Here is a 25,291-nt window from a genome sequence, read left to right on the forward strand (position 1 = left end):
TGAGAGTTCAAACGTCATTGTCGGTATCTTCTCTTATGCTGTGCAGCAGGGAGTAGCAGTTTTTCTTTTCTGTATTTTTCTTGGTTCCTATATTTTAGGTTCTCGGTCCTGCTTGTCATGATTCCCCCTCATCCACATTTAGTCTTCTCTATTTATCTTTCCCGTATATACTAACTCCATTTTTATTCTCTTTCCCACCCCATAAATCTATGCATTCACACGCTCACACCTGTCTCTGCTGACTCTCCAATTTGCTTAGAAGACTGCAAAGTTGAACTCCAAAACCTTTCAAATATTTAAAGAAAAAAAGCAGACCACTTCATTAATCTCATTCTGTTTCGTTGGGTGCTGTTCAAGTTTCTTCGCAAAATAAATCAAGCACACCTTAGAGGGTAATTGGTGTTTTTTTTCCCCTCTCAGTTGATATCAAGAAAGTCCTTTGGCTGGAGATCAGACTAACACCCAAATTACACCGAAGCCATTGACTGTCAGGTGCTGCCATCAGGGAGTCGGCCAGTGAATAAATGATCCCTTCAAAGTCAATTGATCCTGCTACACTCCCTGCGTTGTATCGCGTTCAAACTTATCCGGCAGCAAGTTTTACCCAGACATTACATTTTGCTGTTATGCCTAAATGCAAGAAATTAAAAACAGCCTCTGACACATTAGTTCTAGGAGGCTATTAAAATGATGTACTGGAGTTCAGTGGCGTTCAGTCTGCATTCAGTGTTTTAAAGTAACCTGGTTACTGTCTGCTCTCTGCAATAACCTGATTCCCCGAACTTTGTGGAAACAGAGGAAAGTGATTTCCTAATTAAGGTGAAGGAGTAAGAGAAACATGATTAATACAGCTAAATATCTGCAGAACTCCAGGTCAAGTGGACACATAACTAAACTTCTAACAGGGTTGTTACATGTGATGTATGCCTGTGTTATTATTTATTAATTATTATTGTTTGTTGGGTCATTACATGTCCTCAGAAAAGATTTGATTGGACTCCATCTGCACTTGGCCCCTCCCCAACATGCTTCAAATAATCAACCTAGAAATGGTCCACAATACTTAAATCTGCAAAATGCAACTGAAAGTGAAGCTGAAGGTAAAATAAATCAAGTCAAATGTTTTAATTGTTCTCTCAGCTACACACACACACAAAACTGTGTTCTTCATCAGTCATCACTGATACATGTAAATGCAGCATGTTAAAAATATAGTAGTTTAGAGGAGAATCAGATGAATGTAGAAGTAGGTTTCACAGTAACCAGGATACACTGATTTCCTTCCTTGTGTAAATATGCCTCGTCACATATTCATTCATTTGCTAACTGTCTTTCCTGTATCACCTCCCCACTCGCTCAGTGAGTAGATAACTCTCTACTCAACCCACATACAGTACTTAAACTTTCTGTTTCCTGTTAGTGAGGGTCAGAGTCAGTCATCCAAGGCTGATCGTGCCACCAAACCACACTGAATGATGAGTGCTAATTTTAAAAAGCAGAACTGCAACATCAAAACCTAATCATCATGCCTCACCAAACTTCACAGTGGGCGACACGCAATCGGAGGCACCATCTCTCTAAATCAGCACACATGCAGCTCTGATTTAGCTCATTCATTACCAGCAGATCGAAAACTACATTGCGGATGAGATAAGTGTGGAGCGGAATGAGGGGGACACTGTTAGTTTTAAATGTTTAAGAGGATGAGAGGAAGTGCAGGTGAATTGAAGGAAGGAGTAGCCAGGCAGCAAATAAATAGGTATGTGTGTGTGCGCGTGCAAATGTGAATGAGAGCGACAGAGAATTATACTGACTTTCAAATTGGCTCCAGTGATGTGTGTAAAGTCTGTAACCACTTTCGATTAGAAATGTAGGTGTAATAAAGGTCTGTACAGAAACATCTGAGAGGGACAGAAAAGCAGAGAAGGCAGCTTAACCCTGGCAACAACGTCTTTTCAAAAAGTGTCTCAGGAACTCCCTTTTAGATGCTCCGACATCAGTCCACTGCTACTCTGACTGTCTGTTTGATTGTCAGAACATTTCAGTATTAGGCAGCTATAGTACAGTGTGCTTCACCTGCTACTGGATGTATAACTAACCTGGATTAACCTGCCTCTGTATTGATGTTTACTTTTCACACCTTCAGTCTCAGAAGGTCAACATGTTTTTTTTATCTTTGATCTCTGACCGTGTAGACGTGGTGTTGTCTCCTGTGCTCCTAAGAGACCACTTTATAGCTGCACTTTTACAGCTGAGACATGTTTGTGTTCTAAAGCACTGATTGATTTGTTTACAAAAATAGTTTTAATTGGAGACGTAATGAGGTTGTATGAAGAGGAAGTCAAAGCTTTTAACCTTAAACACAGTCACTGTCAGGCAAAAGTCACCAGGTGGTGTTTGTGTGTTTTGGATGAAAGGCGATGTGGCTCCGTTCGACTTTTTGCTGATGCTCACAGTTTCCACACCTGTGCTGACGTTGTGGCTGTGATTACTGATGCTGTGTATGTGTGTGTGTGTGTGTATTTATGTGTGTGTACATATACCAAAACATCTTTGGGGTAGGTAAGCCTATTGGACATAAATCTCCCAGCCTCCTGGATGTTTTGTCTTCCCTCAGTCCTCATCCATCATGAACATGAAACTCATTCTCTCTTCATGAGGTGGACTTTGCTCTGCTTCTAACACAAAGTAATGGAGGTCACCTCAGCAGGCTGCTCCACACTCATTTCCTCCCTGCTAACAGCTCCTCCCAAACCGCCTGACAGAATACAAAATGGCTCTCCAAAAATGTCACTCCCCAGCTTTAATACTGACCACTCCGCACCAAAGGTAGGGTTGACATTTCTCCACAACAGAAGCACGCCCTGTTTTGAACCTGTGCCTTTGACTCACTCTCGTAGTCATAATACTGAAGATTTATGAATGTCAGATGCTGTAAAGGCCTCATATGGACATTTCAGGATGAGTCTTCCAGTCATTTTGATGGCAAAGGCAGGAATGTTCCTGGTATGAGAGAAATATGAACTGAAATGGCACATTGCTTCCTACCAGCAACCACATCAGCCACTCTGTACTATCAAACTTTCCATTTGTAGACCATTTCTGATGCAGTCTCAGTGAAAAAAGGCTCAGTGGGCACTAGAGAAGAAAGACTGGAATGACATAAAAGAGAAAGAGAGGCTTAAGGATTCTGACAGTAAGCCAGCAGGAAATTGTGAACATTAGACAAAGAGAGAAGCAAAAGCAAAGAAATTAGAAAAGAAAGAGATGAGCAAATGGAGAAACAGAGAAAAAGTGACAAACAGTAAAGCATAGCAAAAATGGAGAGCGCTGACAGGGTTTCCATAAAGCCAGTAAAAATGTTGGGCTCCAGGGAGGTGTTGCAGGCAGCGATAAAGAGTCTGTGAGTCTGGGCTGCTGGATCAGGATCTCAGCCATGCAGGCGCAGGGAGGATCATCATCAGTCAATCTTCCTTCCCATCACATAATATCCACTAATGTTACCCTATCCATCACTGTGTAACTATGGTCACACAGCGATGAACACTTGACCAGTCCTCACTACCTCATTTAAGGTATCGAGCATTTTTCCAGTGGATAATTTTTTAGGCCATTAGGGGGCAGTATAACAAGATGCAAACATGACACTGGCGTATTATCACCTTATAGAGTTAATGGTGTTGTTTCTGTGTAGTTAATGAATGTAAACCCAATGTTCAATCTCGTTTTAGCTCTGGTTTGATATAAAACAACAACAACTTCTAAAAATATGTACTACTACTGCCACTGAATGCTAGTTTGTGTTTCCCAGTTGGTTGCTAACTTTGTCTGTCTGCCGTTTGGTATGACACTGTCAGATAGTGTACAGTGGGTTTAACAGAGCTTTATCACTGAAAACACTGCCTGTGTTCAGAAACAATACTAGAATAATTAGAGTGAACCAAAACAGTAAAGTTGTCAGCCTGTAAAAGCCAAAACAATGAGCTAAAAGACGCTAAAAAGCTCCATGAAGCTGAGGGGAACTGCAGAGCCAGGTGATAATTGCTTGGGGGTTTATTATTGCAAGTGCAATTACCCATTCACAGCACACAGGGTGATCTGACCCATTGCCCATGTCCATTGTTATGTGGTGATCATACTTCAGTCATTTTCAACACAGCACTGGAGCACAGCAACAGCTTGGTAACCAAAAATCTGAAACAAACATTTTTAGACATTATATAGTGTGCAGTGCACATCCTCCCTCACTTCACATTCATTTCTGTAGAAAGCTAAAATCCTCTGCAGTAAACCTCTTCAGTCGTGTTGCTTTTGCAGCCTCCATAAATCATGCAATGTTTACTTTCTGACAGGCCTTGTACAGTTAAGGTGCTCGGTCCAGTCCCAAACCAATAAACCCAGAAACACTGGGGAATGGTCGCTCACATAATGAGAAGCACTGTTGGTTTGTATCATTTCTTCGTATTAGGTGGAAGCAGCCACAGACTCTGAATCCGAAAGCAAAGGTTCTCGGGAATACCACTCTGTTGGGATCCAGGTAGAGGATGACAAGAAAGGGTGAGATAAATGATTTTAACTTTATTACAGAGGCTCAATATTTGATGTTTGATCTCACTTTAATGAACAATGGCCCCATCGTCAACGCCGTTATTTGTCATTCTTGCGTGTGTATGTTCATCTATGCCTTTTATCACTTTGCAGACAGGGCAGGTTTAAACGCTCCAACAGTGTGACTGCAGCTGTGCAGGCTGACATGGAGTTGGAGGGCTTCCCCACCATGGAGGACAAAGGCCTGCAGTTCGGTGGGGGGTTCCAGCGCCACTCAGAGCCCAGCACGCCCACACAGTACGGGGCTGTGCGAACTGTGCGGACCCAGGGACTTTTCAGCTACCGTGAGGATTACCGTACCCCCGCTGAACCCCCGAGCCCCAGGGAGACGACCAGTGAGACCACCTGGCAGCTGGAACCACCCTCCCCACGGGAGAGCGCGGTTTCGTCGGGCGAGTCGGGCAGGGCGTCCCCCTCCCTGCGGAGGGATGGGAGCTGGTTCATGCAGCTGCTCCACACAGAGACCAAGAGGATGGAGGGCTGGTGTAAAGAGATGGAGGCAGAAGCTGAAGAGAATGACCTGTCAGAGGACAGTGAGTGTTTGAGGCTTTGTTTTTAATGCACTATACCAAATGTATGGCACTGTACAGTATGTGTCATACAGTATTTGATATGCTGTGTGTGTTTCCAGTCCTCGGCAAGATCCGAAGTGCAGTGGGAAGCGCTCAGCTGCTCATGTCTCAGAAATTCCAGCAATTCTACTGGCTGTGTCAGCAAAACCTGGTGAGAAACCTATCAAAGAGAGGCAGTATATGTGTGTGTGTGTGTGTGTGTGGTGTGTGTGTGTGTGAGTGTTCTTAGTGAACTCATTGATCCCCTGAGCGTCTCTTAAATTTCATAAATTTGACCTTACTGTCTTACATGATCACAGAAAATTAGTTGATTTCTAGTTATACTTAAATATTGCCAGATGATAACAACTCAATAACAACAAAAGAGATAACAGAAACAGTATTGTTGCCAGGTAACAATACATCTGCACAATTACACACAACCATTCAAAACAATGGGCAGTAAGTCCTTTGCATATGTTTACCTATAAACAGTAAAGCTTAAAAAAAGAAAAGAAGTTTAAATATATATGATCTATTTTGTCTGTCGAGCAATGTATAAATAATTTCTCAGTCTTAGTTGAAAAGTCTGATTTTGTTATTTTCATGACAACTCAAGACATATTTAGCATTCAAGTCACACATAGGATTAATCATATCCAGTTTTTTAGGCCATTCTTAAGGTCCAGATCAGAATGTAAATAATGTTACTCCACATCCTCACAACCCTTGTTCTCCAAACTCCACACTGAATCAAAACTCTCTGAATATTTTTCATTGATTGTAGAAAAGCTACAATTCTGAGAATCAATAGCTATCTAGCACATTTATATGTGACCTGAATGTTTTGAAATGAACAATACATGAGCGTGGATGGGTGCGATTTCAGGTGTTGCAGCTTTGTCCTGAGATGAGAAGAGAAGAACTTGAGGGCTGAGCCAAACCCGGGTTTAAATAGTCCTAAATATCCAGACAGCAGCCGCTCTATTGCTCACCCAGGAGCTCAGGGGACACACACAGGGTCAGGGATTTCTGCCTCATATTTTTCTTGCACTGTTCACAACTCGTTTTATTGATCTGAGCCAAGTACCCAATATTTCAAATGAAGTTGGTGTGGAGTTATGAGAGATAGTGATGCTGTTTTTGCAATGTGCAGCAGAAACTGCTCATTCAGGGGGAATGGGAATTGCATGGGGATTAGATACAGTGAACCAGCTTTTTAGACCAAGTCAAGTGCTTTCTTTTCCTCTGAAGGAGACAGTGTTATGTAATTATGTATGTAAGTTTACTCAACAACTTTTTTTATTACAAACAGCTGCAGCCTTTCTCCACATGAAAAATGCATAAAGAAACAATATTTGTGAAATCAGTGCTCACAAATCAGCAGCTTAAAAAGACATATAATTGTGTTTTATAGGACTTTTTCTCTCATCTCTCACCTCATGCATCAACTTTCAAAGCTTGACTTAAAAATGCTCTGAAAAGAGACAAACAGTTTGCATGGTGCACTTCTCTGGGAGGAGCTCCAGGATTAAAAAGCACACGATGACACAGCCAAGGTTTAAAACTTACTGACTCCTCCTAAATCTGTCAGCTGTGGATATATGAAGCCTTAAGACTTTGGAGACAGGTTGCAGAACATCACAAGTTCAGGGGTCAGAGTAAAGCTGATGAAGTGCTGAGGCTGTCCCACGGTAATTACAGATAAGAGAAATGTGTTCCCAGCTTACCTTACATGATGGATACTATGATATTTAAAGTGTAGGATATTTTTTTTTAATTCTTTTGCGAAAGAATTATCCTAATCTCATAATACTATATGAATATGGAAGTAAAACTATGACTCAATGAGAATATTATGCAAATTAGTTTAAAAAAGCAGCTGTACAAGCAACATTTCATGCTTGTTTTTGTGATGCCATAACATTTTACTTATAGAGGATCGTTAATGTTTAAAGTCAAAGTCAGATAACACTTTGCAAGCATCTTGTGTTTCTTTATGTAGATATGAGAGACTCTTTCTAAGCTACTGAAAACACTTAGTTTCAGGTAATTATACAGAAATGAAAACTTAACTAGGAATGTAATTTTACATTTCTGTTAATAAACTCCCCACCCCTTCAAAATCCTACAGACTGGTCCTTTAAAATGTACATTTTGTTAAAAAAAGGATACTGTGTTTATAATTCTAAATTTTAATGGAAGAAAACCCACTGAAAATAGAAAATAACTCTGCCAGGATGGTAGCACAGATAGTATCAGGCACTGCCATCACACTGGAAATCAGCTGGACCATCAGGCAGCATCACCCTTCACCAGCCACCTTTTCTAAATGTCACAAGGTTTAGAGTGTGAGTGTGGGAATGTCACTGAGGTTACAGAGTCGACATGTCCCATCGTAGATGTTTTGTTGCCGTAGGTCTTCAGTTTCTGGAATAAGGGATCTGACACTGATTAGGTTGCCCATTCTTCTAGTTTGAGACACACTGAAAGAAATGAAAAACCAAATTGAAACATGACACTTGGAGCACTTGAATAGCTTTATTTTACACAGTTTCATTAGTCTCTGTTTCTTAGTCACAGCGAAAAATTCCATGTCCATAGTAAATGTCCATAGTTCACACAGAAAGCAAACTCATGACCTTGGCATTATTAGCACTGTGTTCTTTAAAAGGTCCTGAATGAATTACATAGTGTGGTGTGTGAGCAGCTCCTTGTATGATCACATCCTTGTTAAGAACACTGACGCTTTCACACCAGTGTTACACAATAGATCAGTCCAGTCACACTGTCTTTGTGTAGACAAACTAAGAAGATTCTGATATGCACACATTCAGTTCACTTCATTCTACTTTTTTTTTTACCATGTAACCGCCATACACACAATGACCTGGTGCTGGTGCAACAACCTACCTAGTGCAGGAGTTTTTCCAGTCACAGTCACAGCAATATCTTTATACTGATTAGTCAGAGTCAGCATTTACAGATTATGTTCCCAGATTTTAGTGTATTGTTCCAAAACAACTCATGTATTTTCTCCTCAAGCTTTTGGGATCGTATCTACACCATGTTTTCAAAGAGGAAACACTGATTATCTCTAATATTGTTTGGTTTATAAACACAATGGAGCAAAAGAGACTGAATTAATGGAGAAGAAAATCTTAAAGCAAAGGCAAGAATCTGGACTTAGGCTTATTACCTCAAAAAAGTGTTAGCACAGATTCTCATGAGTCATTAAAACCAGAGACAATGAGGTACTGATGTTCATTTCATCTGAGGAATCGAGTGATGAATAGGACCGAACTGACAAAGAGTTTATTATTATCTGAGCTCATTCATGGAAATTTGACAGGATTGGTCTCCATCACAAGTTGTTATCCCTCATTTCAACCAAAAGCCCCAAAACTGGTATCCATGCCTGTTTTGATGAGTCTGATAAGGACATCTAGTGGATCTAAGCCGAACTGCAGTAACCACTTTGGTCATGACTGTTGCCATATCAATACATTGTATATGCATGTGTTTCTATAGCATGTGTTAGAGGATACCAGTTATTTATTGCTTGTTTGTGCTTATTATCTGGGTTAAAGACAGTGAACCAACTATCTGGCACATTACTTAATGTCACCACAGACAATAATACCATCTTTGTCATAACTCCTCTCACCCGCATCTCGTGTAGGACCCCAGTGCCATGCCACGGCCAACATCTCAGGACCTGGCAGGGTTCTGGGATCTACTACAGCTCTCCATCGACGACGTCACCGTGAAGTTTGACCAGCTGCAGCAGATCAAGAACAACAACTGGAGGCCCGTTGACAGCCCAGAGAAGAAGGTGAGGAGTCTCCCTGGCATGTGTTAGCACTGTTAACCCAGGCAGCCTCATTTCTCAAATTAACTTGACGGAGAGTTTTCAGTTAGGGACTGTATGGAAGTTATTGGGGGAGTAGAGAAGGAAAGAGGTGGAAATATGTATTAATTTCTTTTTTGGAATGCTGGGGGAAAGCAGGGACGTTTGTTTTTTTGTTGTTGTTGTTTTTTTTGTTTTTTTACATTTTTCTTATCCCATATTTATGTTTCATTTCATTCTTCTTTGTATGGAAAACCTGAGTATGGAAGACCTGGGAGACAAGTGTGAAAAAAAAATTCCTCCATGTGATTTTTTTTTTTTTTTTTTTTTTGGTCCTGTTTAGACTGGGGTAGTGGTACACATCAGCCTCTTGTGGAAATAAGTATTACAACAACAAACAACTTTTTTTTTCATCTGTTTTTAAGTTATAAACACAGGAAACAGTTTAGATCAGACTTAGAAAATGGATCACCAGAATTCTTTTCTCACTTTCCATCCAGGGTTTCATGGAAAGGATTTCCATGCAATTCCCCACGCCAATAATTTTCATACAGTTCCTTAGCAATAAAATTTCTAAATGGCTGTGCAGCCACTTCATAATTATTCTGTCCTCTTATTAAAGCCACCAGCTCCTGTACCAAAGAAGACAGTTCGACAGAAGAGTGCGGTGACTAGGGAGAAATCCTTGGACCTCCCAGATAGGCACCGACAGGAGGCTCGTCGGCGGCTCATGGCAGCCAAGCGGGCGGCCTCCTTCCGGCAGAACTCAGCCTCGGAGCGAGCGGACAGCATCGAGATCTATATTCCTGAGGCTCAGACTAGACTTTGAGAAGACAGGGTCAGGGGCCAACACGTCTCCCTGCTCCCATGTTTAAACAACTTTAAAACTAGCCTTTTTTCTAGACTGCTTCTCTCTGTACTCTTCCTTTATCCATCTGTTGTCTGATCTTGATAGCCATCCTCAGTGCCCATCACCAACACCATTGGTCTGTAGGATGTGCCAAGCCTCTTCTCCCATTGCCAGAATAAGTGTTAGCAGATATATATGTCTAACATGGGTTGGTTGGGTTTCTCTTTGGTTTGCTGGTGATCACGATACCCAGCCTACAAGCTCTCTCATCCAATGTCCTGGATGGGTATGTCTGTAGTTTTTCAGCATTTGCAAAGTGCCATTTAAAAAGTGCAGCTTTGAAAACCTACCAGCAACCAGGCCTTTGAGCTAAAAAGAGTAAATGAGAGAAATTATATTTATTTCAAGTTGTTAAAAAATGGTCAAAGTTAGTAAACCTTCAGTATTTTTAAATAATTTAAGGTTACATTGTGACTCTTTTTTTCCTCTGTTCCTTTTGGAGTAAATGTTAATTACAAGCTAAATATCACAAAATTGTTGTAAGTTCAAAACTCTGAAAAGTGCCAATGCTTGAAATACCTCAACTATGTGCATGTGGCACTGATCACCCATTCAAGGTTATTCAGGCAGCCCTAATAAGCTCTGGACTGGTCAGTGTTGAAAAATGCAGCTTTCTACCCAATCTGGTTGTAGTCAAACATCTTTCATGGTCTGGATTGGTTTGAAGAATCACATCTGTCAGCTCATTACCATGCACATTTCAAACAACTTTCCTATATATCTCATGTTCCTGTTGCCAACTTTCAAATATTGACATTTACTTGAAGCGAAAAACATGCAAGTCTTGTGCCAACATTTTCACAATGTCAATGCAGTAGAAAAAAAAAACTATGATGGTTTGTGTAACTCCTTAGATCAAGATGTGTAGACAAATGCACTTATGCACTTATTACAATTCTCTCTATTTCCAAGGGAAATGTACATACCCAAGTTCACAATAGTACTGTTGTATTTTTTAATTGTGAGCGGGAAGAATATTCATTCTGTGTATTTTTTTCCCACATATCCACTGCTTGCCTGCCCTCTCTATTGCTTTTGACAAATCTGGATTTGTTGCATACATACAGTGGCTTGTTCACACACACACACACACACACACACAAAGCCAAACTGCTGTGTCTTCATCTAATATACTTCTCTCAGGCCCTTTCAAGTAGTGCCCCCAGCCACAGTTAATGAGGAGTGATAGAAAAATCCTCCAAAACATAAACAAAATATCTGCATACTAGCTTCTTTAATCAAAGAAAGAGCTTTGTAATTTTCATATTTCTTGAAAGGTTCTGTGTTGCTGAAAGTCTCCATGAGCACTATCATAACTGCACTGACTCCCTCTAGGAAACACTGAGAGGTAATGAAAAGAAATTGGGGCAAAGGCATTCCAGAGGGATACAAGAAGCAAGTCCCAAATAACTAAAAGTTTTCAAGTCTCCCGTTGAGAGGAATACATGAGGAGCAGGATATTAGCTGTCTGCAGCTATGTGTGATGTTTTGTTCCAAACATGATGTAGTTAGCTAGATATTATTATTTGCCTTTGATTACATGGCATGCTTAGAAGCAGTCGAGAGGCTCATTGCACCAGCTCTTTGTAAATTTAAACTTAGCCTTGGTGTAAAGGAAATGTTTAATGTTACTGAGTAGAGATTTACAGATAAATATTTTATTGAATTGCCCCACACAAACAAGTTCAGGAGTAGAGTAGTTGTTAATGACCAAGAGTAACTGTAACTTAGCTAACAGAATTAACTGACAAACCAACATTAGCTTGCTATATATGACCTGTTAATTATATCAAGCTAAATGACTAAATTGTTAGGCTAGCCTAATGTATACTGCAGTAATACTACTAAGTCTGAAAGACATATCCATATATTAATATATTTTGGTAAATTTTAATATTTTGTTTGCCCTCCAGCTTATTTTTAACTCTCTGTACATAGTTGATAGCTTTTGAATAGACCATGCTACAGATGTTTCCTGGCAACTGATTCTCGTATTTCATGCAAAAGCTTGATTAGCTAAAAGATTTTTTAAGTTTTTGTGGTGCAACTCAAAATCACTAGTCTGAAACATTCTAAAAACTTAGGAGATACTTTACACACAGATATGTTAATGGATTTATGAATAACTGGTGCAACCCATATCCTGGTATGTGGCATGGAAGCTGAGAAGTTATACGGCCTTAGATAAGATTTTTTAGTGGTCACAGAGTTTACTTCCAGGTGGTTATAAGTAAATTACTCATAAAGGTAAGCTTATCCTGAGCAAAAGCTAAATTTCTGCTGATGTTTATTTGTTATATTCAAATCACTGACCTAAAGACTGAAGTCTGTTGGTAAAAACTTTGGATAATCAATCAACTAAATGGTGCTGCTTTTTATTTAATCAATACAGTACTACACAAACAATCAATGCAACACAATGTGCTGTCAGCTGATCGATACATCACTTAAAAAACTATTTTTATGTCTCAGAATTTTTTTGGTTGATTAATTGTGCCAGCGTGCCTGGCTTCATTAGGGGTAAGACCAGGGGAGCTTTATCATAAAGCGTTAACAACAAATACATTTCTATTAATCTGAATATTTTGTGTGTGTATGTGTGTTTTGTTGATATGAGTGCGCGTGTCTTCTTTTCGTAGCGCAGTGTTGGCATCTTCAGAAAAACACAGGGTGAATCAGGGGTCAGCTTGCATCTGACTCGGCTTGATTTCCCTATTACTACCCAACTGTGGCCTGACCTGCATCTCACACACACACATTCATACACACAGATACACATAGTCCCTGTGTCATCAGCGCTCTGTTGAAATATATTTTAGATACCATAGCATATAATTCACTTTTTTGTGCATTTTTTAACTGTCTACATCTTTCGTCAATTCAAACACAGAGTCCCTGAAGACATAAAACACCAAGTATAGATGTGTTTACTGCAATTTGTTTCCAGTGTTCAAACCATCCTTTCACTGTATCAGAATGCATTATTCATGGTTTAGTTATCATAAATTCTTGTAGCAGAACTCAGACAATACATTTCAGAGAGCTAAGAAGTTCACTCCAACAAATCGCCAAATAAGCAGAGTCAGCTGTGGAGTGATAGTGTCTCAGATATGTCGTGCCATACTCCAGTTACAGATTGGGTTTTTATCAGCCCACAGCTGAGTGCAAGATTACACATTTTCTTAAAAAACACACCCATGTATAATTCTGCTGTTTTTTCATTGCAGAGGCAGGGACCTTAAACAGTATGACAGTGGGTTTCTGGAAAGTGTCTGGGTGTGTGATGCCAGGCAGTTGGCAGAGCAGAGACGTTCCCCTGCTGTTGCCACAGTGGCAGGCAGACGGGGGGAGAGACAGACGCGGCCTGACATATGCTGGCTTAGAGGAGACGAGAGCTCCGCGCTGAGCCCCCAAACTGCTGGTGTTGTATGCTGTTGTGTAGCTGGAAGGCTGTTCTGTGAGGATCGCTGGGCGCTGTGCTGGGTATTTTTCAGCCTGCCTTTGACTAAGCAAAGCAGCTTATGTAAGATTTCAGGTCCTTGGCGAGATCAAGCAAACAGCCTCCAAGGCCCTTCAAAGCTCATGTTGATAAATGTATTGCTGAATAGTGGCCTACACTGTAGAACGGAAGCATCAGCACTATACAAATTTGCTTCTATCAACCTCTGCCGGGCTAGTTTCACTGAAGGCTGTCATTGAAACAACAGAGGTGTTTCTTTCATATGCAAATTGATCAAGGCTGTGAAAAAAAAGAACTATATCCACCACCTCGGTTCAGCTTAAAGAATATCTCTCGCTCCTTCAAGAGACATTCGCATAATTGCAATGAGGCCGTTTTTCCTCATTAGACCATGAACGAACCATTTCAAATAGCAAAGTGAGATCAGTGCTTTAAGTCACAAGGGAGTGGAAAAATGTTGAAATGGATTTGTGCAATAAAGACACAGACTTAAGTAAATCTACAGCTACAGATAGAAGTAAGAACTGGGCTTACAGAAATCACATATTTAGTTTCAGGAAAAAATGAAACTAACTTTTTTCCTTTCTGGAAAAAATATTACCTTGGTACTCTTGAAACTCTCTCAGAACCATTTCCTAAGCTCTGAACGAAATCTATCTGCTGTAATGGTTAGGTCAAGTTTGTCCCAGTGAAAATCATTTTCCACTTATCAGACGATTCAGAGCTCTTTATATATTTTTACCCCTTTTCACTCATTTTTGTCCATATAGGTATGAACACGGTCTTAGATGGACAGCTATAATGGCTTCCTTGCGACAAAATGCTCTCGTATTTCCTCACTGAAGCTCATTTTAGTGGGTGTAAAGTATTGGATTCCTTTGGTTGATGTACGCTTGTGTGGTGTGCATGTGATGCCGTGAGCAATGGAGGATTCCTCACTTGGCAGAAAGTAGCTGTAGTGATTTTTTTAAGTTAAAAAATTATGGTAATTTAACAGCTAATCACCCACCAAGACCTCCTGAAAACCCAGAGGGCAGAAAACCACATCAGTGTCACATTTAATGTCATGAGGGCAGCAATTAACTACAAGTGCCATCTTTTGTGAATTATCCAGCATACTGTAAAATCATTGCTCAACACAGCCACACATTCCCTCATCAGTTTTGTGTGAGCAAACCATTTCTGCCATCTCCCTTTCCCCCTCATTTCCAGTCACGTATTTCTGTAATTTCAGCCCGTGTCTTGACATTCTGTGGCCTCTCGTCTGGTATACGACTGTCTATCCGCTTTTGACTCTAGAACCTATGATGTGAAATATTTCAAGGGGGACTTTTTTCGTAATCATGCCATGGAAAGAGCATCAGACTCACTGAGATATAGCCTGATACAACACTTCCTTGAACTTGGAATGTGAAACAACTCTATAATTACTAGATAAAACGAAAAAGGTAGTTGTTTAGCCAAAACTATTTTCATCTCTTGTATATCATATCTATAGTGAGGATGAATATAATTCCAAATATTCATTATTTGTAAAGAAATATATATAGATATATAAATATATAATATATGCTTCATTGAAACATAACTATTTTCTGCTCTTGCTCATGTTCTGTTGTCATTTTTACTTTGTTATGGTTATTTTATAAGCTGATATGATGGCATGCGAAATACTGATTCTGAATGTAGGCTTATTTATTATTTCAATTTTTTTGTCAAAAATAATGACACTGTCCCACTACACTATGTACATTTGTTATGTGTTTATTTAAGTCAGTCACATATGCATTTCTCATTGTGTGTTATTTCAGTGCAAATTACTGTATCACTGGGTTATTTTTTGTATTATTTAATTTGTTTGCAACAACATATGCATTTTCCTCCATTCTTTCCTAGCTGAGCTATTGAAAGATTTTGCCTCTTTGAGTAGTTTGATCATTGCTGAGGTCATCCGGTGTAAATAATTCTGCAATTAAATTTTTGGAGAAAAAGTTTGGAAATGTTTGTCTGTGTGTTTGCTTTGAGAATTCTGACTTTGAACTACATAAATTACTCTCTGCTCCTGTGGCAATTGCTGTAAAATATGAACATTAGCCAAGTGTTATGAGTTGATTTTAATCCCTTAAATATTTTATTTCATATCGTCAGACACCAAACTGCATTATATCCACAAAAGCAGGAAGGCAAAAAACACAACAGTTATTCGATGCTTTTCCTCATAACAACAGTATTCCTGATGGCAGTATTTTAGCTCACAGAAGGAAGGCTCGATGAATTTATCAAACTGTTCTTGGCATTTAATTCATTTTATATCTGTATGCAGCCTGCTAACCAAAATAGCAATGAGATAAAGATGAAGGGTGGCTCTGAATCATCAGTCAAAGAAATTGGTGAATTTACTTTTCATTGTTCCTGGTTCAGTGAGTCAAGAAGGTCACCAGTGACTTGACATTTATAGATATAGATAGAATATGTTATCCCTTTATATATACTGTTTTTTTCTGTCATTGTGCTTGATTCATTCAAACAGTCCAAAATAATAACTTTACAATCCACTTACCATATAATCATCATATAATATCATATAATATTCTGGCCAGATTGCTCAAGAACATCTTTTAGGTTGCCAGTACAACAGGATGATTAACAGATGTCACATGAAAATATGGCCTGAGTGGCAACATTGTCCACACCAACACATACTGTATTTGAAAGCTGGTTGTGAACATTGTTGCATGTAGTTTTGTTACATTTTTTTCCCATACATCCCGTTGTAATGGTAATCTGACTCAGGCCCAATGACAACAGTAGGTTTGTTTCTTGCCTTTTCTGAAATGCAAATACTTAGGTTTAGGGGCATGTACAAGAATAGGATCATTGCTACAATAATGTACATTCAAACTTCAAGTCATCACGCTCCTATCTTCTAATTCAAACCATTTAGTCCCAAAGGCCCTGCATATGGGTGTTTTCAATTATTCTGGCTGAGTAAACTTCCTATACTGGGACTTAGCAGGCACCATGTACTAACAAGAGTGATACAGGTGTAAGTTGTATGAAAAAGAGAGGCTGTTGCTGACACTGAAAAACTCCAAAATGTTTTAATTAATGCAATATTTTGACCTAGAAGGTCTTTGTCAAGGCAAAAAGGTGTAATTTGTTCCACAGGAAAATCAGGAGGATGTCAGATTTTTAAAATGTAGGTTAATAAAAAATGTACAATTTCCCTTCAGTTAAACACCAGCGGCAAGAATTCAGCAGCCATTCATTAACTAGTGTTAGGTCATTTCCATTAAAAATTTTATTCTATAGAACTCAACTTCAACCCTTTAACCGAGCTCTTACAATCTCAAACATACAAGGTGAGGTTGCCCCCTGTTGGACAAAGAAAGAAATTCATGTGTCGTTCAACTAACTCATTTTGCAGTTTAATGTCTCTGCAGACCTTTATTCCTTTATTGCCAAATTGTATTTTAATTTGACTTAAATATTTGATCTGAGTATTACTCTGACATGATTTATCTCAAAATAATGCATCAAAGACAACTGCTTACTGTGTCTTCTCTTTAAGATTTTTTTTTTTATTTTATTTTATTTTTTTTTTTACCATTAGTCCAAGAGGTTTCATCAGTTCAGACTTGTGTTCACCCCACCAGAAAGTGGTGACTGGGAAATCTTATCAGCATTTAACCTTGATTACTGTTGTGCAATATGAAGTGCTATAATCACATAAACATTGCAAGTATGGCCTACTGCCTGTAACTCTGATAACTGACAGTGGCTTCATTGATACTCTCACCTTTGTGGCAATTCTTGCAAGTCAGAGAAATTTGATTTGTTTGAATGTGCGCGTGTGTGTGTGTAGTGGTTGCCCAGCTAAGATCAAGTGAGGGTCAAGAGGGTCCAGCCCGTTTGTGTCTGAGGTCTGTATGTCCTTGTATTTCAGTGGTTTCCCACAGCAGTCAAGACAGATGTATGGATGTGGTTGTTTGTGGTAAATCTGTCTGTGTCAATGTGTGTTATCACTCTGGCAACCTGCTCAGGGTGTGCCTAATTTATTGCCTCTTGCCCAGGGCATTTAAGGGTAAGCTGCATCACTTCCTGTGACATTAGTGTTTGTTTGTTGACAACCTGTCGCAATTTTAAGATTTTTTTTTCGTTTGTTCTAAATGTTTATATTGTGGAAGCCATGTCTGGTCACATATTTGCATCTTATAGTTGATACACAGTGCCCTTAAAAGCAAAACAACCAAATGAAAATGAATGAATCTAAGTGTTAAGGATATTTCGGACTGATTTTGCATCTGAATTGTGCTCCATGTTCCGTGTGCTGTTTGTTATTAACAGAATCAAGCCAAACCAGACTTCACACATTTAACTAGTAATTCAAGACACAACCAGTAGGATTCCGGCTCTCTCAGCAGCGTTGACCAATGCGGCGTCCGGAAGCTCAAAAGAGGCGTGACTTCCTGTTTTCAGGTCATATGACCAAATTGAAGTCGTATGATGCAAATTGTCCACTGACTGAACCGACACTGTGTACGGAGGAAACATTTTTGTACGGTATGTGTCAGCGGGACGTTAGGTAGCTTGTGGTGAGTAATTATAGCTCCTTTAGACTTCTTAGTGTTTTCTTTGCTTCAGTCGCGGTCACTTTTGGACATTTGTGTGTGTTTTTTTTGTGCTAGTTTTACCACACAGCTAAGTTTAGGTTGAAACTTGACTCTGACGCATCATGTTTTTGGATGGACTGGATGATAAACGTTTGGTTTAAATCGATAAAGCGATACTTTTTTTTTTTTTTTTTATCGGTGACGAATTTTTTTTACCGAGTTACTGTAAACAAAGTTCAGGTCCATTAAAGCTACAGGCCTTTAAAATGTCTTTCGAGTCAAACATAACATTTACTTAATCAAACAAGCAGCTTAATGGAGCCTGGGTACACGTGCTAGTTGTTTATAGCGACAGTAATGTTTATTTTGTGTTTAGTGGACGATGTGTCCGTCAGTCTGTTCTTCAGCAGCTTTCTGTTGTTTTGCAGGTGACCCACACGCACCATGCATGTACCTGCCCCTGCTCACAGTCCCATCTGCAGCTGAGCCTCCTCTCAGCTTAAGCTTCAGTGTCCTCCCTGCATCACCATGGATCCTGACCAGCAGACCAGCCCTCTTCCCCAGCCCAGCGCTGAATATTTTCAGTGGGACTATCGCCTCCAGCTTATTGGCCTTGGATTTGGCTTCTATACAGCAATATTCCTCCTCTCTCACCTTCTGTCTGTGGCTCTGTCACGCACCTACAACTCCCTATTAGCTAAGGAGAAAGTTTTCTGGAACCTTGCAGCCACTCGGGCAGTATTCGGCATCCAGAGTACTGTAGCGGGTCTCCGGGCCTTGACTGAGGACTCTGTGTTATCCAGAGACAGGGTGACTGGCCAAGAAGACTGGTCGTGGTTTAATGTCCTCACAGCCACGGGTTTCTTCATGTTTGAGAATGTAGCACTTCACACCTCCAGTATGGTGTTTTGGTCATTCGACCTCCCACTGGCGACACACCATTTCTTCGCCCTGTCAGGGTATGCAGGGGCGGTGGTGTGGGATTCCCTGGGCCACTTCCTGCCCATGGTTACGCTGTTGCTGGAGATGAGCACACCATTTACTTGTATATCCTGGATGTTACTGAAGGTAGGGTCCTTAAAGTGCCTTTGTGATGAGTGAAACTACCTGTCACTTTGCTCCATACAGATCTTACACACAATTTATCACAATACAGAGGAATTAAAAGCACCAAATTTTTTTTTTTGGTGAAGGCAGTTATTTTACAAGTCCCATGGCTTTAGTTGCAGCTGCTAGTGCTGGTTGATTATCATTTTCTTACAGATTTTTGGCAACTACCGTAGAAATTACTGGAAGTGTCACTGGGTTTCAGTTCCTCTTAGGTCTTGTGCACCTTATGACTGTCATCAAATAAAGTTTTACATTCTTAGAAAGAGGAAGTTCTATAAAAAGAAGGTCTGGCTCAGTGGTTAAACTTTCACTGTGCCTCCTCAAAGATTTGAACTTGAGTGCACATTAGGTACAGAGATGTAGACTGCATAGAAAGATGTTATGGTATAAGAATTAGCTTTGTGCTAAGAAATAGTGTTAGTGTCCCAATAATGAGTCCTCTCTGCATTTCTTTCACCCTCGACAGGCTGGCTGGGCACGCACCCTGATCTGGAGAGCCAACCAGTGGGTGATGATCCACATGTTCCACTGTCGGATGGTGCTCACCTACTACATGTGGTGGGTCACCTTGACCCACTGGGGGGAGATTAGCACACACGTGCCCCTGCCCCAGCGCTTACTCTTCTTCACTGGCCTTGCTCTGCTCACAGTTATCATCAACCCCATCTGGACTCACAAGAAGACCATGCAGCTGCTCAACCCTGTGGACTGGAATTTTGGCAGCAAACCGGCTCCCCTAAACGGTGCCGTGGAAGGCCAGTCTGTCAAACCTCATGGGAACTGATGGGTTATCAAGAAGGTCATTTCTTATCTGATTGATGCCTTTTTTTTAAAACTTGTTTTTCTTTCTTTATGGATATGTGAAGTGACTTTTAGAGTGATGACAACAAGATGGATATTTTTAAGATTTATTCCATTAGCTTAGGACTTTTTTACACTTAATACAGGTTTAGTACCACCTAGATAAATGTTGCTACGTTGCCTTCCAAGCCTTTACTTTCAGGTAATTTTCATGTTGGTTTGTTTCTGATCATCTTAAGAAAAGAACATCTATTTTCCATCTGGTTAATAGGGTAGGTGTGGTTGTGTAGGGCAGTGGAACGGGGCCCTGCTTGTTTGTGTCACCAGGACACTGTGTTGTAATAAAAAAAAGAAAAATAATACAGGGTAGCAGATCTTACAAGAGCCTTTCCATAGCAATAATGCAAAATGTAAAAGAAATCTAAGACTCCCAAAACGTTTTGAAGTGACTGTACATCTATAGTGTTAAAATACTTACATCTGCTTCTGGTTTGTTGCTGTTGTTAGTGAAGTGCAGTCATCCTGTCAGGTAAAAGAAGACTAGTAGCAACATGTTGTGTGCTTGGGGATACGATTTGAGGGAGACAGGAGAGGTTATGCTCCTTCTCAGTAGTCATCAAATGACTCAGTAGTAAAGTCACTTCAAGAATGTGGCCTTTGTCATCTGTAGCACCACTGGTACTTTTACAGCAGACACTGTTATTCAGCACTGATTAGGCAGCATAGGCAAGAAAACTGAGTTAAGTTTAAAGAAGGAGGTTCTATAGGTTTGTCATTGGAGCTATTACATACTAAGTGGGTAATTCCATCAGTCAAATCATGAGTCACATTTTGGTTTTATCGTAATCATGAAACAGAAGGCCTTTAACCAGATTTTCTTTTACCAGGAACTGGATCGCTCCACAAAGGCTTTTTTGTCCAAAATGGAGAATGTAATGTGGCAAAACTGAAGCCGTATTGATACAGAGTAACCATACAACATGTTCATCATTCTCATTTTTGGTTTCATGAGTGGGAGGAATTTAAATTAGAGATGTTTTAAAGTAGATTCTTATTTCTACCTATTAAGCTGCATCAGTATTTCAGTAAGATGTTTGTTTTGTGTTTTTCCAAACAATGGCTTCATTGTGCATGCATTCTTGGCCTTTAGTGTTGGGTTTGTCTGTTGTCACGCATCTGGCGCAGGAACTTTTCATTCAATTGTCTCTGCAAATGCTGCAAACTTTCAGATCCTTTATCATCTCTCACTTTTCCCAGTGTTTTGGCTGTAATGGTATTGCTACTGTAGCTCATATTTAATAATGTTAATTAGCTCTAGATTTTTAGACATTTCAGTTTTTGTTTTTTTAATCTTGTGTGCATTTCACAATGACTGGATTGACAGAAGAAATGAAATCTATTTACAGCCAATTTAAAGTATTTTCATCAGTTCAGTTTTAAATGGATATAAATTTAATTATTAATTCCCTTACTTCTTCCTTACATCTGATCTTATTATAATATTTACTACAAAAGTGACTAACATCAGACAGTGTTGTGTTTACACTTGGTATTTCATTTTTTAATATGGCATAGAAATACTGTACTGTAACATTATGGGATGAGTGTGGAGATTCCCTATAAGCTCTGTGCCATTCAGTATCCTGTTTGTGTTGGGAAATTCAATGATTTGAGTTATTCTGAGTTGCATATTAAAATGTTAACTCAGATACAGTACTGTATCCTTTGGCTGTGTTCATACCCAGACTCTATTAAGGCTGTATAATAGAGTGTCTGCCTGTAGGTGGCAGCATTGGAATAATTATCAGCATGTTTGCTAGGGTTTGGTGTGACCACACATCCATGATTATGACACATTCTTCCACTGTAACGTTTATCATCTACAAATTATCAACACAGCCTTTTAACAGGCCCATTTAACAAAGCAGGCATATCTATATGTAAATGAAGTGTTGGTTTCAATTTCAATAACTTTTAATATATTCATATAATAATAAGAGGAAAACCTTTGTCAATGTTTGAAGCATAGGCGTGGGGTTTATGCGAAAGCAAAAATGTTTTCTAGCAAGACTCGACAAACACAGACAGAATTTCAATCCAACATCAGCTCGGGACAGCTGTTTCAAGGGGAGCCACCTCACACGTCACGTGGGCAAGTTGGAACTCCTCTGTCCGAACTCAGGCCGATCCTACCGGAGAAGACTTTGGAAGCTTGATTGATGTTCTGTACAGCCAATTAGAGCTCCCCAAAGTCTACCTATCGACCAATCATCTACTAGGAGGAGGTAAAGCGTTTTCATGGATGGAATCAGCTTGCATCGAAGACAGTGAAGTTAAAAAGAGGGACACTGGGCAAACGTTGGATGTGTTGTGGTGTGTTTTTTAAAGTCGTGTCGAAGTTAGAAATGCCTGACGTTTAACACTTGCACGGTGTTACAGCAAAAGGATAAGGTAATTCTTTTGGGGAAAAGTCATAAAATGGTGAGTTGAGGACATTTGAACGTTTCTGACAAAGTTTTAAACATCCTTAACTTTACTCTTAAGCTAACTGTTTTCTTCAGGTGGGCACTAACGTGAGGCTAATTATCTGACAAAGCTATGTGAACTGTTTCTTTTGTGTATTGCAGTGACTTACGGGCATTTTGTTTTTAAAACAGTGTATTGGGAGATGGCTATAACGTGGCGCCCCAGCTACACTGCCAAGTTGCCAACATTATGAGCTACCTGCTTTAACAAAGACAGACACTGTTTTTTATTCACACACTTGTGTTAATTAATGCGTCCTAATGTCGAAAGTAGCTGTTCTTAGACCTTGAAATGTCTCAGATAAACTTTTCCCGTATTTTTGCTCAACATATTAACTAAACAGGATACTAACACATTTCCTCAGGGTTCGACTCTGTCATTAACATTTTGATTTGAACACAGCCTGATACTTTTCTGAACCCCCTGTCCCTCTTCAAGGATGCAGCTGCAGGTGCAAGATAGCCTTTTGGCTTTACTTTTAAAAGCATGTCAAGTTTGTCACTTTCATAATATCCATAACTTCATTAATACAAAAAATTTGTCATAGAAAATATTTGAATTCCTCTGGACCTTAACACTTCCATTAAATCATTCATGTTTGTGAGGAAATCCTGCTGTGCTGGAGCAGTCAACCCCAACTCCAAATTCAAGTAGTCATGCATAGCATTCCTTCAGTGAAAAGGCTGCACAGCTTCACTCAACTGGAAGATCAGTCTAAACAGGTAGTAAAACCATAATTGAATTAAACTATTTCCCTTCTTAGTTGCCTCTCTGCGCAGAAACAACCCTGTGCTTCCAGGAATATTTAAAACTTAGCTAATCCACCTAAAAGATAGTTTAAATACAAAGAGTGCTTTGATCTTCATCTGTATTGTTTGGTGCCATTACATGTCCAGTTTACTCAGGCCAGTACATGAGTGAGTTCAAGGGGGTCACACACACATGCATGTACACAAACATCTCCATCGGTAATTTGTTTAGCAAATAACTAGGGTGGCCTGGCTGCAAATACAGATGCTTAATACCTCCCCCCTGCCGTAATAACACCCAGGGAAGGGTGTCAAGGGAGTACAGATCATTTTCTTCCTTGCTTAAATTCACAACAGTTTTCTAATGTCAGCACTCAGGTGAGACATGTAGACACACAAGGCTCTTTATGTGTGACACTTTGTCCTGATAAAACCACAGCTGTGGATGTTTTCAGAGATCTTTAGGGAAAAAGATGTTGGTGTTTTGAAGAAAGGAATGTTGGCAATCAATGTTGACACCATTTGCCATGTCTGTTACCTAGATACTTACGGAGTGTATTTTAGCATCCTGTCAACCCTTTTGACATTGGCATGAAAACACAGTATAGACCTGTAACTGCAGTATTTTCTTCTGTCATTGTTATTGTCAACACAGATGTAGTTTCATGGAGAAATGCCAGGAATTGCTTAATTGCTAAAGTAATTGTGACAAGCCAGTAACTCTGCTTTGCCAGCAGTGGCTCATGGAAATGCCTTCAGTTTACCATGACTAAGCTTGGGGTGCCTTGAATACACAGTGGTTGAGCAGAGGAGCATACCGTTCATTTTTAGAAAGGCAGTTATGGATTCACTGTCCACCCACGACCCCACCAATGATGATCCACAGAGATAAGCCTTGGATTAGCAACATAATTCAGCAACAGCTGGGAAAGAAAGACACTGCTTCCTGCAGGTGGATGTGAGAAAGTGCTCACATACCACACACTTGTTTAGCAGCTGGGAACATGTGTCAGATAAATTTAGAGCTGGAACTGGCCTGGGAACATCAGTTTTGTATATGATGGGCATCATAGATCCTTCGACTACCATGTGAATTGAGTTATATTCTTAGCTGCCATGGATAAGTAAAGTCATTGGTCACTGGCAATCTTGGCTTCAGACAGTGTCTCCACACTTTGATGTCAGTGCAATGACCCACACGCTGACGATCAAGAGTATTGCAGTTTCCTGTGCTCATTTATTGTAATCTGGATGAGTCGCTCTATTCATATTAAAATGCACTCAGAGCTTCAATCCAGCCAGTCAACAAAAGCTCTTTGGAGCAGCCGCTTATCCACTGTTCACCACACACTATATAGTGTTCTTCTGGTGGCATGTTGGGCTCTTGAAGCTTTGGTGTGGCTCACTGGGTGGGTGGAGACCAGTTACGAGTGACAGCCAAGACTGCGGCTCCCTCTGTTTTCAAATGGGCACCACACTTGAAATATTATGCAGCCCGAGTCTTTCATTTTCTCCAGTGATTCCCATGCCTGGAGAGCCATTTCAGTTTTTTGTCAACTTTATTGAAAACAGAAATTGCCTCCAACTTAAGGCCAATGTAAAAAATTGACATTAGAATTGTGATGTACAAAAGTCATATCTTTGTTACAGTACAGATTTTCCTATGTGCATAAGGGGATAATTTAACGTTGTGTGATGCATCATAAAGGTCACACTGCGCACTGAAATGTGGTGGATGACACCATGCAGTAATGCGCCATTGTGGTAGCGTAGCACTGACCGCATTTGGTTTAGAAATACAGCTTCAGTGCTTGTAGTTGACATGAAATGCCCTCTCGTGTCCAACAGATGACACATCTCACTTCAGATAGAAATACTGCAGACCTGCGGGCCTGCTTATTGAAGTGTATTTTATTATTAAAGTGTATTTTGCTATAATCCACACCCATTAGGCCTGTAATTTTAACTGGTAGCTAACGGGGAATACCAGACTCAGCCTCTTGTCTTCTGGTTGTGTTCATTGTTCGGTGTGTTGAGGACAGATTATATTACATTGGGTGGAGGCGTAAACACATGAGAAGACTTTTGCTGTGACGGGAACAGAAGGATATGC

At 39.9% G+C, this 25,291-nt stretch overlaps 3 protein-coding genes across 4 annotated transcripts in view; all 3 read left to right on the top strand.

The window, feature by feature from the left end:
• Nucleotides 1-15,373, top strand: part of dlgap2a (discs, large (Drosophila) homolog-associated protein 2a) — a 53,176-nt gene extending 37,803 nt beyond the window's left edge. The window contains exons 7-11 of the mRNA XM_051078201.1: nt 4,469-4,557; nt 4,702-5,141; nt 5,240-5,331; nt 8,842-8,994; nt 9,632-15,373. Coding sequence (XP_050934158.1) covers nt 4,469-4,557; nt 4,702-5,141; nt 5,240-5,331; nt 8,842-8,994; nt 9,632-9,838 — 981 coding nt within the window. The 3' untranslated portion in view covers nt 9,839-15,373. The remainder of the gene's footprint in view (nt 1-4,468; nt 4,558-4,701; nt 5,142-5,239; nt 5,332-8,841; nt 8,995-9,631) is intronic.
• A 2,477-nt stretch (nt 15,374-17,850) lies between these two features.
• Nucleotides 17,851-21,616, top strand: cln8 (CLN8 transmembrane ER and ERGIC protein). 2 transcript variants are annotated; one of them, XM_018697796.2, is made up of 3 exons: nt 17,851-17,974; nt 18,421-19,060; nt 19,569-21,616. In XM_018697796.2, exons 2-3 carry the CDS (start codon nt 18,521-18,523, stop codon nt 19,884-19,886), a joined length of 858 nt encoding a protein of 285 aa, XP_018553312.1. In that variant the 5' UTR covers nt 17,851-17,974; nt 18,421-18,520; the 3' UTR covers nt 19,887-21,616. The 2 variants fall into 2 exon arrangements, with proteins under 2 accessions (XP_018553312.1, XP_018553313.1); XM_018697797.2 differs by having other exon boundaries at nt 17,852-17,942.
• A 138-nt stretch (nt 21,617-21,754) lies between these two features.
• arhgef10 (Rho guanine nucleotide exchange factor (GEF) 10) overlaps nt 21,755-25,291 on the top strand; it is a 50,550-nt gene continuing 47,013 nt past the window's right edge. Inside the window, 1 exon segment of the mRNA XM_018697795.2 lies at nt 21,755-22,384. The gene's annotated coding sequence lies outside the window, so the exon portion shown is untranslated.

This window comes from Lates calcarifer, linkage group LG19, assembly GCF_001640805.2.
Source record: "Lates calcarifer isolate ASB-BC8 linkage group LG19, TLL_Latcal_v3, whole genome shotgun sequence".
Taxonomy (NCBI): domain Eukaryota; kingdom Metazoa; phylum Chordata; class Actinopteri; family Centropomidae; genus Lates; species Lates calcarifer.

Coding starts and splice junctions, on each gene's coding strand:
- cln8 (XM_018697796.2), top strand. CDS start 18,521: ATGGATCCTGACCAGCAGACCAGCCCTCTTCCCCAGCCCAGCGCTGAA. Junction 19,061..19,568: donor TATCCTGGATGTTACTGAAG/GTAGGGTCCTTA, acceptor CACCCTCGACAG/GCTGGCTGGGCACGCACCCT.